The sequence below is a fragment of the Pan paniscus genome, chromosome 5 (genome assembly GCF_029289425.2).
Source record: "Pan paniscus chromosome 5, NHGRI_mPanPan1-v2.0_pri, whole genome shotgun sequence".
NCBI lineage: Eukaryota > Metazoa > Chordata > Mammalia > Primates > Hominidae > Pan > Pan paniscus.
Window position 1 is genome coordinate 165,902,487 of NC_073254.2, and position 15,155 is coordinate 165,917,641.

The window sequence follows — 15,155 nt, forward strand, 5'->3', positions numbered from 1 at the left end:
TAGTATAGTTTGAAATCAGGTAGCATGATGCCTCCAGCTTTGTTCTTTTGTAGTGCTTATCACAATTATAACACATTAATTATTTGTTAACATCTGTGCTTCCTGCCCCAACTCAAACTCCTTCACCAATCTCCACAAAAGTAGTAACCATATCTGTTTTATTTATGTGTATGCTGCGTCTATGAGGCCTAGCACACTGCCTGTGTGCTAGTACGTGTCCAATATATATGTGTGGAATGAATGGATGAATGCTTATTCTAACTGTGGAATTCTGTTTATCCCAACAGACTAAAGAGCAATATAACTGATATTTTCAGGTTTTACTCAAATAACAGTGAAAAAAGAGCAATTAAAAGTTCTTTAATGCAGCTACAGTTTTCTTGGGAGAAGGGTACCCTAATAACTGCTTAACTACTGGTAGTGAATTTCAACTTGTAGCTGATTCTACTTAAAAAACACATTACTTAAAAGGGAGGAGTATCAAAAACTCAGAAGGAATTAATAAAGAATACTTCATCTTGCTTAAGAGTCAACCCCATCATTCTCCAATTCTCATTCTCTATTCCTTAAAGCCCACATTTGCTACTAAATTTAGATACCGATGTGTCCTTTGTTCAAGTTTGGTTAGAAAAAAATATTAAAAAAGCATATTTAAGGAAAAGAAAGAGCAAAATAATCTTGGCTTTTTATTAAATACCCCTTAAAAGCAGTAAATCCAATTACAGATCCAGTCTGGATATCACATTATAGTAATTTTCTTAAAATTCTGAATGAAGCATGGAAAAAAATTAGGAAAATAAAGCCAAAATTTGGCTTTATCCTGGAATATCAATCTATGCTGTTTAAAAAGCACATTACCTCTTTCTTGTAGCTGTCTTCATTAGCCAATTTATTTTATCCTTCTGTTTAGTTAGACACATCCTTTTTTCCTTACATTCAGGGATGTGTAAAAGAATGAGGAAAACTCTTTCTTTAAATAAATCTCTAATGTAACCAGACCTCTGTCTACTTGTGGTGGATAGAAATATTATAGAGGATAGGAAACTGTAATTTTAAGATGTTACATTTTAGTCACAGTGTACATGACTATCGCTAACCATATTTGAATAAGTGTTCTGTGTTCCTCCCACAATTAAAAATTACATGGTTAAGCTGAGGCTTTCAGGCAGTGTATCTACAGACAACAGTGGCGTCTACCTATTCACTGTCAAGCTTGTTCTGATGTTCATGCTTTCTTAATCCGATACTGCTTCCTATATTATATTGCCTTACCTATGCTTCTATGTGTTCCTGACCTACTTTACCTTCACAGGGATGTCCTCCTCCTGGTTTGCTTTCTCTGAGGTAAAGACATACGAGATTTCTTTGTGAGATGTGGTCTGGCGGCAGATTGCACACTTAATGGAGCTTCTGTGAGATCCCACGCTGTATTGTTCAATAATTATAGAAATGCATTCATTACAGAAACAGTGACCACAGGTCAGTACCGCCCACTAAAAAGAAAACAGAACAAGCCTTAGTGCTATCAAAGATGCCTTACAATTTATAAGTATATTAAAAAGAGATTCGCAATTTTTCCTCCTAAAGATTTCATGACATTAATATTCTTTGTCATAAAGCCAAGTTGTGCCTTCAAATTAATTTTTTATTCCAAAGTAAGTTTTCATAATCTTTAGTTCTGTTTATCCTAAAAGTGAGTATGATAGTCAGTCACCACTACTTTGTAGAAAGGTGGTGTTCTCATTTCTGTATTTGGGAAGAATGTAAATTAGTCCTTCAGCACTCTAACAACAGATATAACAGAGGGACTCAGAATATTAATTTGGAGATAATATCATACTCGATATGTTCCATTTAATTTAAAAAACAGATTTATATTTTCACACATTAAAGCACTTATATAGAAAATAATATGGGATAGTTAGTATCTCAAATTTATTTTGAAAATGGTTCTGGTTATTTAAAAAATTACAAACAAAAAGAAATTATTATTATTACTATTATTTTGTAGACATTCTTGCTCTGTCGCCCAGACTGGAGTGCAAATGATGCGGTCTTGGCTCACTGCAACCTTGCAACCTCCACCTCCAGGATTCAAGCAATTTTCCTGCCTCAGCCTCTTGAGTAGCTGGGATTATGAGCACCTGCTGCCACGACCAGCTAATTTTTGTATTTTTAGTAGAGAGGGGTTTCACCACATTGACCAAACTGGTCTCGAACTCCTGACCTCATGATCCATCCACTTCGGCCTGGGATTACAGGTGTGAGCCACCACGCCCAGCCAAAAAGAAATGTTTAAGAAACCCCTTGTCCTATTCGGGAAAAATAAAATAATCCTCTCTGAATCTCTGCAACATACCATGGAGACTTTTGCCCTCTTTGGCAACGAGAGACGTAAGAGCAATAGATTTAGTCTAGGTGTAAGTTCTAAAAGCTATGGCATCTTATAAATGTAGATTTAACCGTTTTCATCTGGTAAAAACAATAAGAAAAACTGAGTGTCTTTTGAGTGACAAAGCTTCTAAATACTTAAGCTATGTTTTTTTTAAGATTTGGACATGTATGGAAAGAAAGTGCGTACCTGGCCCACTTGAGATTCTTTGCTGGATCATCTAAGATGCTCTTTGGAAAAGAACTCACATTGAAAGAAGAGAAAATTGAGGTATATAAGCTTGGTTTTCAAACCACTATTTTGCCTATTATCAGCTAATACTATTCCTACTGTTCTCTAGCTGCGCCTCTGCCAGAGTCCACAGGAGTTGAGACTAATGAAATTGAAGAGCTGTTTTACTAGCATTTTTGTATGACACAGAGCAGCACTATATTGTACTTTATGTACCTCTAGTGCCACTGGGGTACTCTACTGGAAAGGAGTTTTGTGACCCACTAGAGCTCAAATGGACCAATTAAACATCAAGACAGGTCCACCTACATGTGCAATGGAGAAGAAGCAACGAGATACCTGGCACCTGAGCATTAGGAGTGACAGGAAGCTGACTGACCCAAACAGAAGAGACAAATGGCAATGCCTCCAGGCGCATCAGCTGGTACATATGGGTTATCTCTGATAGTCTAATTTAATAGCCCTAAATTAGAAGAGGGGGAGAACTGGGGATCCAAAAAGGAAAAAAAAAATACGGCTACTATATATTGTAAGTATGAACAGAGCTTGAAAAGTATTTTTATTACTATTATTGAAATCCAATATGGTCTTCCAAGTGCAGGAAACCTAGGTTATGCTAGAATTAAATGAACTAATGTATATGAAAGAATTTTAAAAACTGAAAATGTTTAAGACAAAATGAAATATCTGAGACAGTCCAGTTGTATAAATCTTATTAAAACTAAAAGCAAAAAATACTACTTTATGTCATGATTTCTTCCATTTTTATCACAACTTTTATCAGTTTCATCACTGACTTTTGTCAGAAGTAACCAGCATTTGTACACTACTATTTTGCTCAGTTTCCAATGTAGTATCTCTCCCTTTAAGATGTATTAGCAAATAAAGTATTCTTGTGATCTCACCTTCTCCACCAATCTTGGAAACCAAAAGGTACTTTCTTCTTGATTATTACTGGTCAGAATATGGAATGCATATATTTACCTTTCAACTCTCAGTTCCATAGAAAAAAACAGCCAAGACTATCTCTACTTCTTCAACAGTAATAGGCTTATCTTTCAAATTTTCAAGAGCAATGAATAGTCTGATATATATATATATAGATTTATCATAGAAAGCAGAAACTTGTATTTTCATAAATTGCAGTTCTCCTAGAGGAGAATATGGTTCTACCATGTTTATAGACATTATGTATACTAATATTCACAAAGGAATATATTTAATATAGTGGTCTACCAAAATCACATCTAAATTTCCCTAGGAGAGATTAATTTGTACTCTGAAGAACAAGTATTATGAGACATTAATACTGGCAAGTAAGAACTATGATTCTATACTAATGTAATACCTTAAGTAAATCTATGTGTGTTATATTACATTTCTGTATAATTATTGAATAACTATGTTAACCTGACAAAGTCAAATTACTGGACACAACCTTGTGACTGGAAACAATGTTCAAAACTGTGCATCTTTAATGAAAAAGATGGCGTCATTCTAGAAATATTTTTTCACTTCCCATTTAAGAAAAGCATTGCTCAAACATCTAATCCTAAGCAAGTCACCTAACCTCTAGTGCTATCTTTAAGATAATGGTAATACTTGCCTTTCATAGAAACTAGTGGTGAGAAAAACGAGAGAAAGATTTTATGTAGAAACCTTTGAAAACTGTAAGGTATTTTATAAATGCATGTGATGTTTATCATAATTTTACCTGTTTTCCTAGCTGTCGAGCACAGATTGGACAAGGTTCTGGATTAACACCTCCTGATGTTTTATCTTGAGACTATCCAAAAAAGAATTAAAAAATATATTAGTTACGTTTTTACATATAAAACCTGATACATGTTTTGCAACTCATTTATGGAAGTGAATACTGGCAATTACAATTTACATAATCTAACAATTTAGATGACCCATCCATCTCTATATTACCTAACAAGCTTATTCCTGAGACTTCCTTACAAATATCATTTATTCAAGGAGTGAACAAAAAAATGAAAACAATTTTAATCACACAGGTTGAATATCCCTAATCCAAAATCTGAAATCTGAAATGCTCCAAAATCCAAACTTTTTGAGTGCTGACATGACAATCAAGGTAAATGTTCACTGGAGCATTTCAGGTAACAGATTTTCAGATTAGGCATTTAAACAAATTGAACCAATGAATTATTCTTTTCCTCTGTTAATTATTGATTTTTATAAGTAAATCAATAATGTATGTATATATTTGCAGTTCTATAATGTCCATTTGATCTTACCATATAGATTCCAATTCATTTTACTATGTTGTCCACTCTTCCTTTTTACATATAATAAATCACCTACAAATTTAGTGGCTTAAAACAAACATATGATTCCCAAGATTCTACAGGTGATTTGGGGATGGGCTGAGTTGGCTGGGGTTGGATGGTCTATGATGGCCTCATGCTCATGTTTGGCAGTTGGTAGGCTATCTGGTCTGCAGGGAGGGCTGGGCTGAGCTGAGGGCTCTGCTGCTCAAGAAAGTAAACTAGGCTTTTTGAGATAGTCTCATGGAGTTCCAAAGAGCAACAAGAATGGGAGGGTCATTGCTGTAGCACTTTGTAAACAATCTACCATAATTCACAACAGCTCTTCTTTTCCAATATGTCAATAAAGAGTTGACATTTATATAAATGGTGAGATTATAAATATTTTAGGCCTTGTGGGCCATATGATCTGTGTTGTAATGACTCAATTCCGCTAATGTGGCATGAATGCAGCCATAGACAATACGTAAATGAATGAGTGTGACCATATTCCAATAAAACTTTACTTACGAAAAAAGGCAGTGGGCTGAATTTTTCCCATGCATGGTAATTTGCAGATCCTTAAGTTAAAGAAGTTATAAATTTTTCTCTAAGCACTGTCACATATTTTTACTTTCACTCAGTTCAGAGTATTTTCTAATTTCCATTTTGACTTCTTCTTTGACCCATGGGTTATTCAGAAGTATCCTGTCAATTTCTATTAAACTTTTAGGGATTTATCCAGTTATCTTTCCATTACTGATTTCTGGTTTAAATTTCTCTTCAGTCAGAAAACATACTCTCACATACTTTTAAGAGCTGCTTTTTGAATTAGCATAAGGTCTATTTTGATAAATGTTCCACGTACACCTAAAAAATATGTATTCTGAAGCTGTTGGGTGTAATGGTCTGTGTCAGTTGGGTCATATTTGTTCATTAGTGTTCAAATGTTCAATATCCTTACGGACTTTCTTGTCCATTCCTCTGAAGGAATCTTAAAATAGATTAAATTATCTTAAATAATTACATTATTTTAATAAATTTTATAAATTTTAATAAACTTATAATTTATAATAAATATAATTATAAATATATTTTTGGCAGAATTACAAATACATAATTATAAATATAAATAAAATATAATAAAATTATAATAAATTTTAATAAATTTAAATAAATTAAATTAAATCTTAAAATAATCCTCTGCTTACCTCTTTCCTTTGTGCTACTGACATATATTTTAGTTCTATATAAGTTGTATAACCCATAAGACAGCATTGTTGCTTTTAAATAGTCAATATCCTTGCATATTTATCTACATATTTAAGCTTTTGCTCTTCATTCCTTACTGTAGTTGCATCCTTCAATCTGAAATAATTCTCCTTCCATCCAAAGAAGTTCCTTTAATATTTATTGTGATGTGTGTTAACTGGAGATGAATTCTTCCAGTTTGTGTTTGTCTGAAAATATCCTTATTTCACTTTTTTTTAAAAAAAGGAAATTTTCTTTAAGTATAGAACTCTAGGTTGGCTGTTTTTTTCTTTTAGCATTTTGAAGATGTTCCAATGTCAACTGGTTACATAGAGAAACTATGGAAAATACCGAAACATCTTTAAAGGTGAAAAGAAAAACATCTCTATGTAGCCACCAGTTTTATTAGTGCTCCTTTGTAAGTATTAAATGTTTTATCTCTCAACTTTTTTTATTTCTATTTTTCATTATTTTTGGTTTCCAGCAGTTTGACTATGATGTATCTAGGTAGTATTTTGTTTTTTTATTTCTATTTTTCATTATTTTTGGTTTCCAGCAGTTTGACTATGATGTATCTAGGTAGTATTTTGTTTTTTTCTTTATTTATTCTGCTTAGTGTTTCTGAACTTCTTGAATCTTTAAGATATTTGTCATAATTTTATCAGTTTTAGAAAATTCTCAGCTATTATCTCTTCAAGCTTCTGTCCTATTCTCTTTTCTTCTTGAACTTCAATTACAAGTATGCTAGATCTATGAAATTACAAGTATGCTAGATCAAACAACTGTGTCTCAAATCTCTTTTGCCCTATTTTGTTCTTTTTCTATCTATGCCACTTCAAATTGGGTATTTTCTATTGTACTGTACTTGAGTTCATGAATCCCATCTTTTTCTGTGTCTGGTCTCCAATGAGTTTTTGATTTCAGATACTGTATTTCTGCAGTTCTATAATGTTCATTTAATCCTACTGTATAGATTCCAGTTCATCTTATGTTGTCCAGTTTTCCTTTTCCTTTCTTTCACATACAGGTTGAGCATTCCAAATCCAAAAATCTGTAATCTAAAACGCTCTAAAATCATAAACTTTTTGAGTGCTGATGCAATGCTCACAGGAAATGCTCACTGGAGCATTTCCAGTTTTGGATTTGAGATGTTCAACCTACATAAAATTGTTGACAGATATTGTTAAAGTGCTTTTAAGAAAAGCTTATATAAATTTATATTTCCATTGGTAATGCATAAAATGTATCCATTCCCTGCCCTTTTTCACCACTGGGGTGTGTAATCATTTAAAAAATCTGTGCCTAACTGTTGGCAGAAAATAGCACCTGTGTAATTTGATTTTCCATCATTATAGATTAAATGCTTTTTCTTTTATTAATAGCCAAATTGGATTTTCTTAGGTAGAATATTTATATCCTTAAAATTTTAGGTTTTAAAAAATATTTTAACATATAAACAATGACGTACAAGATAACTGTCTTTTTATTTTGACTATCATATTTAAAGCATAGAAATCTTACATTTAAAAAACTTATGCTCAGGAATGTTGAGACATTTTTCCTGTTATCTTTTTTTTTTGAGATGGAATCTCACTCTGTCGCCTAGGCTGGAGTGCAATGGCGCAATGTCAGCTCACTGCAACCTCTGTCTCCCAGGTTCAAGCGATTCTCTTGCCTCAGCCTCCTGGGAACTGGATTACAGGCGTGTGCTACCATTCCAGCTAATTTTTTGTATCTTTAGTAGAGACGGGGTTTCACCATGTTGGCCAGGCTGGTCTCAAACTCCTCGGCCTCTCAAAGTGCTGGGATTACAGGCGTGAGCCACCATGCCCAGCCTGTGTTATCTTCTTAATGTTAGCAATTTGCATGAAACTTTTTAATTTTTTTCTTCTTTTTATCTTTCAGAATAAGTGTTGGTAATCATAACAGTAATAATGATCTTAATAATATTAATAGCAGCAAAAACCTAGAAAGTGCTTAATAGATCAGAAACCACTCTAGCATTTTACATGTATTAATTCACACAATCCTCAAGACAGCCCTATACTATAAAGTAGTGTTGACATCATACTCATTCTACTGATGATGCGAGGAAAGGTGAATAACTTAAATAAAGTCACATATCTAGAAAACAGTTGAGTCACGATTCAAAATTGGGCTGTCCAGTTCCAAAGTCTACCTTCTTAGTCGCCATGCTATATCTATAATGAATGTCTAACTTTTCGTTTTGTCTGAGATTTACTGATTCACTTAAGTATATGTTATACCAGTTTCCAGAAGAATTCAAATCTATATCTTGTCCTCACTTGCCCTATCCAAATATTTACTACTATATCTTGCCCCTAGAAGGTTCTCTGCCAACTAGCAAAATATGAATTCCTGCAATAAAATGAAATTATATTTAATCAATGACCCAATTCATCAGTGTCCAGTATAATACTCAGATCATAACTCAGAACATGTGTTTTGAATTACTTAATATTTGAAGTCTACCTTTATTACCATGTACTCTGATTTAGTAGCTTTCCAAACACACTTCAGTTTCAAATAACAAATTACGACATATTTTTGTACTGATGAATGAATGCATGTGTATAAATTGCATTATGCCAGTTTCACCGAGATATGTTTTAATACTTTTTTTTTGTAGTTCAAGGCTTTGAACTACAGTCCATTTACATTGTTCTCTACTATCGAGTGCATGCCTTCTATATCATCTGCATAATAAATTTCTATAGATACAATATTCTTTTGTGATCTCTGAAGCTATTGTAGAGACATAGGTAGTGTTCTGACTCATATAACACAAAATACTAATTACAACAATTTGCACCATTAATTATGAAAGGAGTCACTAAAGTGGTTTATGATAATGCAGCATAGGAAAAAGTAGCATGTCTTAGAAACAATACCTTCTCCAAATTAGTTAGGTAAAGAAGCTGCCCAAGTTTTTTCTGAAGCTGTGATGTAGCAACGGCTTTATCATTTAGTAGTTTTATTCGGTTTTGTTCTACCTAAAGAAAATAAAAATAAAAACTTCTTTATTCTTTCAGAAAGACAGTTAAATTATATTAAATATGGACAATTCTCCAGTAATACAAATGTATTCTGTTTTTTAAAAAAACCTATTTACATTGTAAAACACAAGTTTTCAAAATGGATACTAGATAATATATTTCAAATGATTTTTTTTTTTTTTTTTTTGCTTTATGAAAGGCACAATTCAACGCAGAGTTCTTTTAAATAGGAAGTGTCCCTATGTACCTGAAGTCAGATAAAAATAAACTCAAATTCTATTATGTACCATTTTTTTCAGTAATACATACACGGGATAAAGAAAAGTTAACTGATTTGTTGCTCTGGCCTCAGTGATTTCATGAAATCCAGGAAAGAATTTCTCTGCCCTTCTTTCCTCTGTCCCCCTGGTAGAATACAGCAGACAGAGAAGGAACACTCAAACAAAACGAATTTATTTTCTCAGAAAAACTTCTTCAGAATTCACATTTAAGTGAGATAGTATATAATGAATATATCTAAATTTTTCCAAGTTACAGTCTCCAAGCTGTACAGAAACAGACTTAAGGCACTAAACAAATAAGGAATAAAAATGAATTATAAAGGAAATAATCTTTTAATGGAGAATAAAAGAGATTGGTGGAGTAATGTTTTTAAACCTGAGTTACAAAGTTATTAGACGGTAAGCTGTTAATATTAGTTCATCATTAGCAAAAGAAACACTGCAAAAGAAAAGGTTTCAGTTGTTTTTAAGGAAGATTTTTCTAGTTCTGATAAAACTGAGGTGACAAAAATCTCTAAAATGTGACTGAGAATATCTACTGGTCTTAAGCACATACAAGGTTTTAAACTCAAAAACAGATGAATGTGCAACCAAAGATGCCCCAAAATAGTGAACACTAAGCATGTAATAGATATGAAATTGCTCATCTTTGACCATTTTTGGTCTACAAAGACAATTTTCTATGGGTCACATTAAAAATGGAGATTAAATACACACTTATAGTAGAGCTCAGTGCCCTGATTCTGCCTTTTCTATGGGTCTTAGATATCTGTGACATCTGCTTGCTGTTCCCTTTTCTGTGATTTACTTGCCAATTACCTCATGTGGTTCAATGATATGAAGAACAGGCGGATTAGGCTTTGGCTCCCTAGGATCACGCACTCTTAGTCGTTCTGTAGCCATTGCAAGTTCATCAACAGCAGACACACGATTCCTCAGAGCCATCCAATATTCATGAAGCAACTGAAGGAACAGAAAAGACAAACACAGTGGTAAAGCATGTAATTAAAACTGGTTAAAACCACCAAGATGTGCCTTAAGCAAAAGTCTTCAATGAGATCTTACACTTTTTCGCTATGTGTCTAACGTACAAGTAGTTCCTGGGGTCATTTTTAGGATGAAATGTGAATGAAAAAAATCTCTATAGGACACTGCCTCTTTAGATTCTCAGTAACAGAATATAAAGATTTCTTGCTAAGACCAAAAATCTTTATAAAGTCCAATTTTAGGCTGACAGAATCTCTTCTGTTTTATTTTTTAAAAATAGTTTTATTATAACATATTTCACATATTCAACTATGTATAAATGGCAACAAGAATACTAAAATATACAATCAAGTACTCATCATCTAATTGAAGAAAGAATAATATGAATTCCTTGGAAAGGCTCTGTGTGTTCTTTCTCAACTGTATCACTCTTTCCTCACATATTCCTCCTTCAGTACCCAACCATGGGGCAACCACTATTCTGAATTGTACTTATCCTGCTACACTTTTCATTGAACTTTTACTATGTGAAACATATTCTTAATAATTCAGTTATATATGTTTCTGAAATTCACAGAAATGGTATCAATCAGTATACATTTTTTGACAGGCTCTCTTCACTGACTTTACATTTTGAGGTAGATCTGGTAGATATGTACAGCAGGAGCTCATTCAATTGCTCTTCTGTGAAAAGGTCTGCAAAGTTATGCAGAAAATATGTACCAAGACCTGGGAGAACTGCACAATAAGCTCTCTTCTGGACAAAGGGTATGTGGCCAAACTGAGTCAAAAGGAAGAATACAGGGGCAACTGAACATCATACATAACACTTCTTCCAAGGCTTACTGTAATTAACTGTGTTAATGTGCTTTGTATTCACATGAGTAATGTGTGAGAAAAACATTATTATAAACCCATGATTTTGATGTTATAAATGTATTCCCCAATTTATGACATATGAACTGATAGTACAAATAACTATCTCTCTGCATAAAAATTTTTATCCTACTTTAAAAAGCAAGACTTTTAAAAAAAGAAATTGAATAAAAATGTCATTATAAATAAAACACTTCTTTCCTTCCTCTACCTATGTCACCTGTAAAGCAGTACAATGGATAACTAATCCAAATAAAACAATAATTGAAAATTAATGAATTGTGAAATCTCAAGTACAGAGTTATAATATGATGGAATCATTAAAGTACAAATATGAAAGGGCATATCGGGCTTTATTCATTGGAATGGTTTCCAAACTTATAGGATAAGAAGTATTTACTAGGTTCCCCAATCTTTAAGGTAGCTGATGCTTGCTTGTTATTCACAGAACAAAAACAAAACTCTAATTTCATATAATAGCAGTGGAAGATCAAGCTAATAATAGAATGAACACACTTTCACGGCTAAACAAAAAGTTTCATATAAGTTCCAGTTTAATAATGATTTTCTTTTAGTAATTTAATAAATAGAATGTCTTTGAGTATTATGGTATTTGCTATCCTTTTATTAAAACAGTTACATTTCAGGCAAAGAGAAATTATGCCACCTCAATCTCAAAAGAAGATTTTAAAAAACTGGAGAGAGAAAAAAAGTAGCAGTTAAAATTGATGTAAAAAAGAAGAATTTTTAATTTTGGAAGGAAGTTTTAAAATACTATACCTTATATTCCTTCTTCCATGCTTCAAAGAGATCCATTGAAGTGCTTCCTTCATCAACAAATTCAACATCAAACCTATGTGATTTTGCAAATGATAGTATTGCTTTCATAGATCGCTCTGTCTCACTTATTGCCCAGAGACCCCGGGTGGTGGTAGGTGCTCGATCATCCACCAGTCCTTCTTCATCTTCTATCATCTCCTCAAATATTGCAGTCTGGCCTTTGACTCTGAAAACATACCAGAACAAAACAACAGTAACTGGTATCAGTGAGTGAAAAGCAACCTTCAATGTGAGTTCTAAAAGAACATGTTTGCAAGTCTTTGGAAAAACCAAAGCAACCTTGAAAAAGCTGAAAACATCATAAATTTGGCCAGTTTTTTTTTTTAATTCTATTATATCCACTGTAATAAACAGAAAGCTACTGATTCATTTGCCATAACAACACAAAAATCTTGTTTTCTTCCTTGACATGCAGAAGTGAACGTTTGGCAAGGAAATATGTGAGGAAAATTTCTATTTTAGAGAAGTTATATCTGTTGGAGATGAATAAACAGAATTTGGATAGAAACATGAAGAAATGTATTATTTACTTCAGTAATAACAGAAAAAGATTTGACCTAAAATAGAATAGTAATACACCTGGATGAAAGTGGACACATTTATTATTCTAACAAGCTTCCCTCTGAGAATCCAGGTGTTTGTGACAATGTTTACTTATGGTTTCATTAAAGTAATAACATATTTGATTGTGTCATTCTTTATTCTTGAAGAAGTTATGCCGGACATTATGAGTTCTACCTTGAATAGCAGTAAAATGCTAGCAAAATCTGTATAATTCAAATCCACTGGACTCTAGAGTCTGGGATTTTACCACTCCACAAAACTGCATCTCAATTAATTATATATTACTACACTATGAACATTTAGGGGGTAACTTCTGGATAGGTAAAACTGGGCATATTAAACAATCAAATACCAAAGGTGTACTAATCAATTTAATTAAAGAAACAATATAATAAAGGTTACTGTGGGGGAAAACATAGTCTTATATCACATAACTGAGTCTTGCAAAATGTTTCATTTTCTTGATGGGTAATAATCAAATAGAGAACTTACGTGTTGGAAAATAGCTTTGATTCATACTCTGTGAACAATTCATCAGCTTTACAAAAGACACAGCTGAAAAAAAGAGATTAACAGAAATATTCACAAACATAACCAGCAATCTGGTAATTTTAAGGAGAAACTTAATATTTTGACTTCATTTTTCTTTCTACTAGATATGCCATTTTAGAAAAAACCAATCACATGGTTTTTCATACCTTGTCCTTGAGACTTTATTTTTCTTTAAATTAGATTAATACATCTCTTTCTACTTCTGTCTCAATTAAAATGAAAAAACCTTTACTATATGAGTCAATTGTTTCTTCTCTAAGAAATCTAGCTTAAAGAAATGGTACCATTTCATTGTATGATTTCTTCTATTACCTACCAGTTGAGAGGAAGTCTGGCTGGTCGGAGGTGGCAGACTGTTGCAGACTCAATAACGTTACGAGATGGAGGTCCCTCCAGGTTTTTTACAGCCTCTCTTACTAGCTTCTGGCATTTATTTAGCTCTTCCATTTGTGTTGTAAGTAAGAACTGAAGACCTCTGCAATCACGGAACCTGATTCCCACACCAGCACCACACACAATACAAAGAAAAGAATAATAGGTCAATTTCCTCAAATTCAGAAAATGGTTGCCAAACAAAGTGTTAAAGAAACTTTTTTTTTTTTTTTTTTTTTTAACAGCAACATTTGAGTGAGTTTTCCTTCAGAGTGTATTCAAAGTATAATATTGGGCTGTCTACTGTAAAAGATACCAAAAAAATTTGATAGTCCTGTGCTCAGGAACTGAAAAAGAGCATGAAAAATGTATGTCTGTCTCAGGTATCTTTGAAAGTGTACGACTGCCACATTCTTCCGTTTTAAGCCTGACTACAGATAGCCTTCCTGACATCCTTGCTCTATATGAGGAGGTGCCTGCAGGATGAAACATAAAAGCAGAATATTGGGAAGAAAGAAGAAAAATGGCTAAGAGTTATATTCCTTGGTTGAATATATATATATGTATATATACTTAATTAAATCTGTAATTATGCACTATATACGAGGCACTTTGCCAAGCACTTTTCCTGTATAATTTCAATAGTTACTAATGTGCTCACACTATGAAGTGTAAAATATTAAAGTAACTAAAGTAACAAAGGTATGTCGCAGTTAGGAGTTAAACCCAATTATAGTACCTATAACCATTTTGATAAACTGTGAATAAAAAAGGCTGCAAAAAAGAAGTATGAATGTGTCTGTATAGGTTTATGAATGGAGAAAAAAAGCCGGTAATAATGAGAAATTAGAAACTAGAAAATACAAGGATTTCTTTGCTTTTAAAGTTATGAGTAGATACTTTTTCTTCCTGTTTTCTTACTTCTCTGACATAGAAAGCTTGCCAGTTTGTTGCTTGTAGTTGCTGGTTATTTCATTTCGCACTCGCTGAACTAGCTCCTCATCAATAGTAAATTCTATTGCTCTGTGGATCACATTTAGCCACCAAGGAGAATTAGAATGAATCTGTAAAAAAGGTAGCAGTTAATCAATTAATACATTTTTTTTTAGTACTCACTAAGCTTCCATCACTGGGCAGGGTGATGCCAAAATTCAAAGAAAGTAATAAATGCTATTCTCAAAGGGACTATCACAGAGGGGAGACGAGTATACATATTCCATGTACAATGCTCGCTTCCTCTTTTGAAAATATAATTAAAGAGAAACCCCTATTTCCTAACTACTCTGGATAAATGAGAATTTATTGAATGCATTTATATAACAAAGCTGTAACTAAAAAAACTGTTTACGCCAAATGAAAATTCAATACTCAATCTATATATGTGAAAAGGTCACAGGTCTCTTTATCAGCATAAGAAAGAAAGCCTTCATTCTAATCTTTAACTGAACCAGATTCCACTTAATGAATAATCCACAATAACTCACAAAATTATATCCCAGAATACTAAATAATGAATGAA

General features: G+C 32.9%; 1 protein-coding gene across 9 annotated transcripts in view; it reads right to left on the bottom strand.

Moving 5' to 3' along the window:
* SHPRH (SNF2 histone linker PHD RING helicase) overlaps positions 1 to 15,155 on the bottom strand; it is a 126,034-nt gene that overhangs the window by 68,205 nt on the left and 42,674 nt on the right. For all 9 annotated transcript variants that reach the window (XR_010112537.1, XR_010112539.1, XR_010112538.1 and 6 more), the window contains 8 exons: positions 14,558 to 14,700; positions 13,581 to 13,754; positions 13,205 to 13,267; positions 12,089 to 12,314; positions 10,265 to 10,408; positions 9,060 to 9,161; positions 4,338 to 4,409; positions 1,305 to 1,493 (listed from right to left, as the gene is read on the bottom strand). Coding sequence is in view for 6 of the 9 variants with exons in the window: in XM_063605519.1 (XP_063461589.1) it covers positions 1,305 to 1,493; positions 4,338 to 4,409; positions 9,060 to 9,161; positions 10,265 to 10,408; positions 12,089 to 12,314; positions 13,205 to 13,267; positions 13,581 to 13,754; positions 14,558 to 14,700 (1,113 nt within the window). In the remaining 3 variants the exon portion in view is untranslated. The remainder of the gene's footprint in view (positions 1 to 1,304; positions 1,494 to 4,337; positions 4,410 to 9,059; positions 9,162 to 10,264; positions 10,409 to 12,088; positions 12,315 to 13,204; positions 13,268 to 13,580; positions 13,755 to 14,557; positions 14,701 to 15,155) is intronic.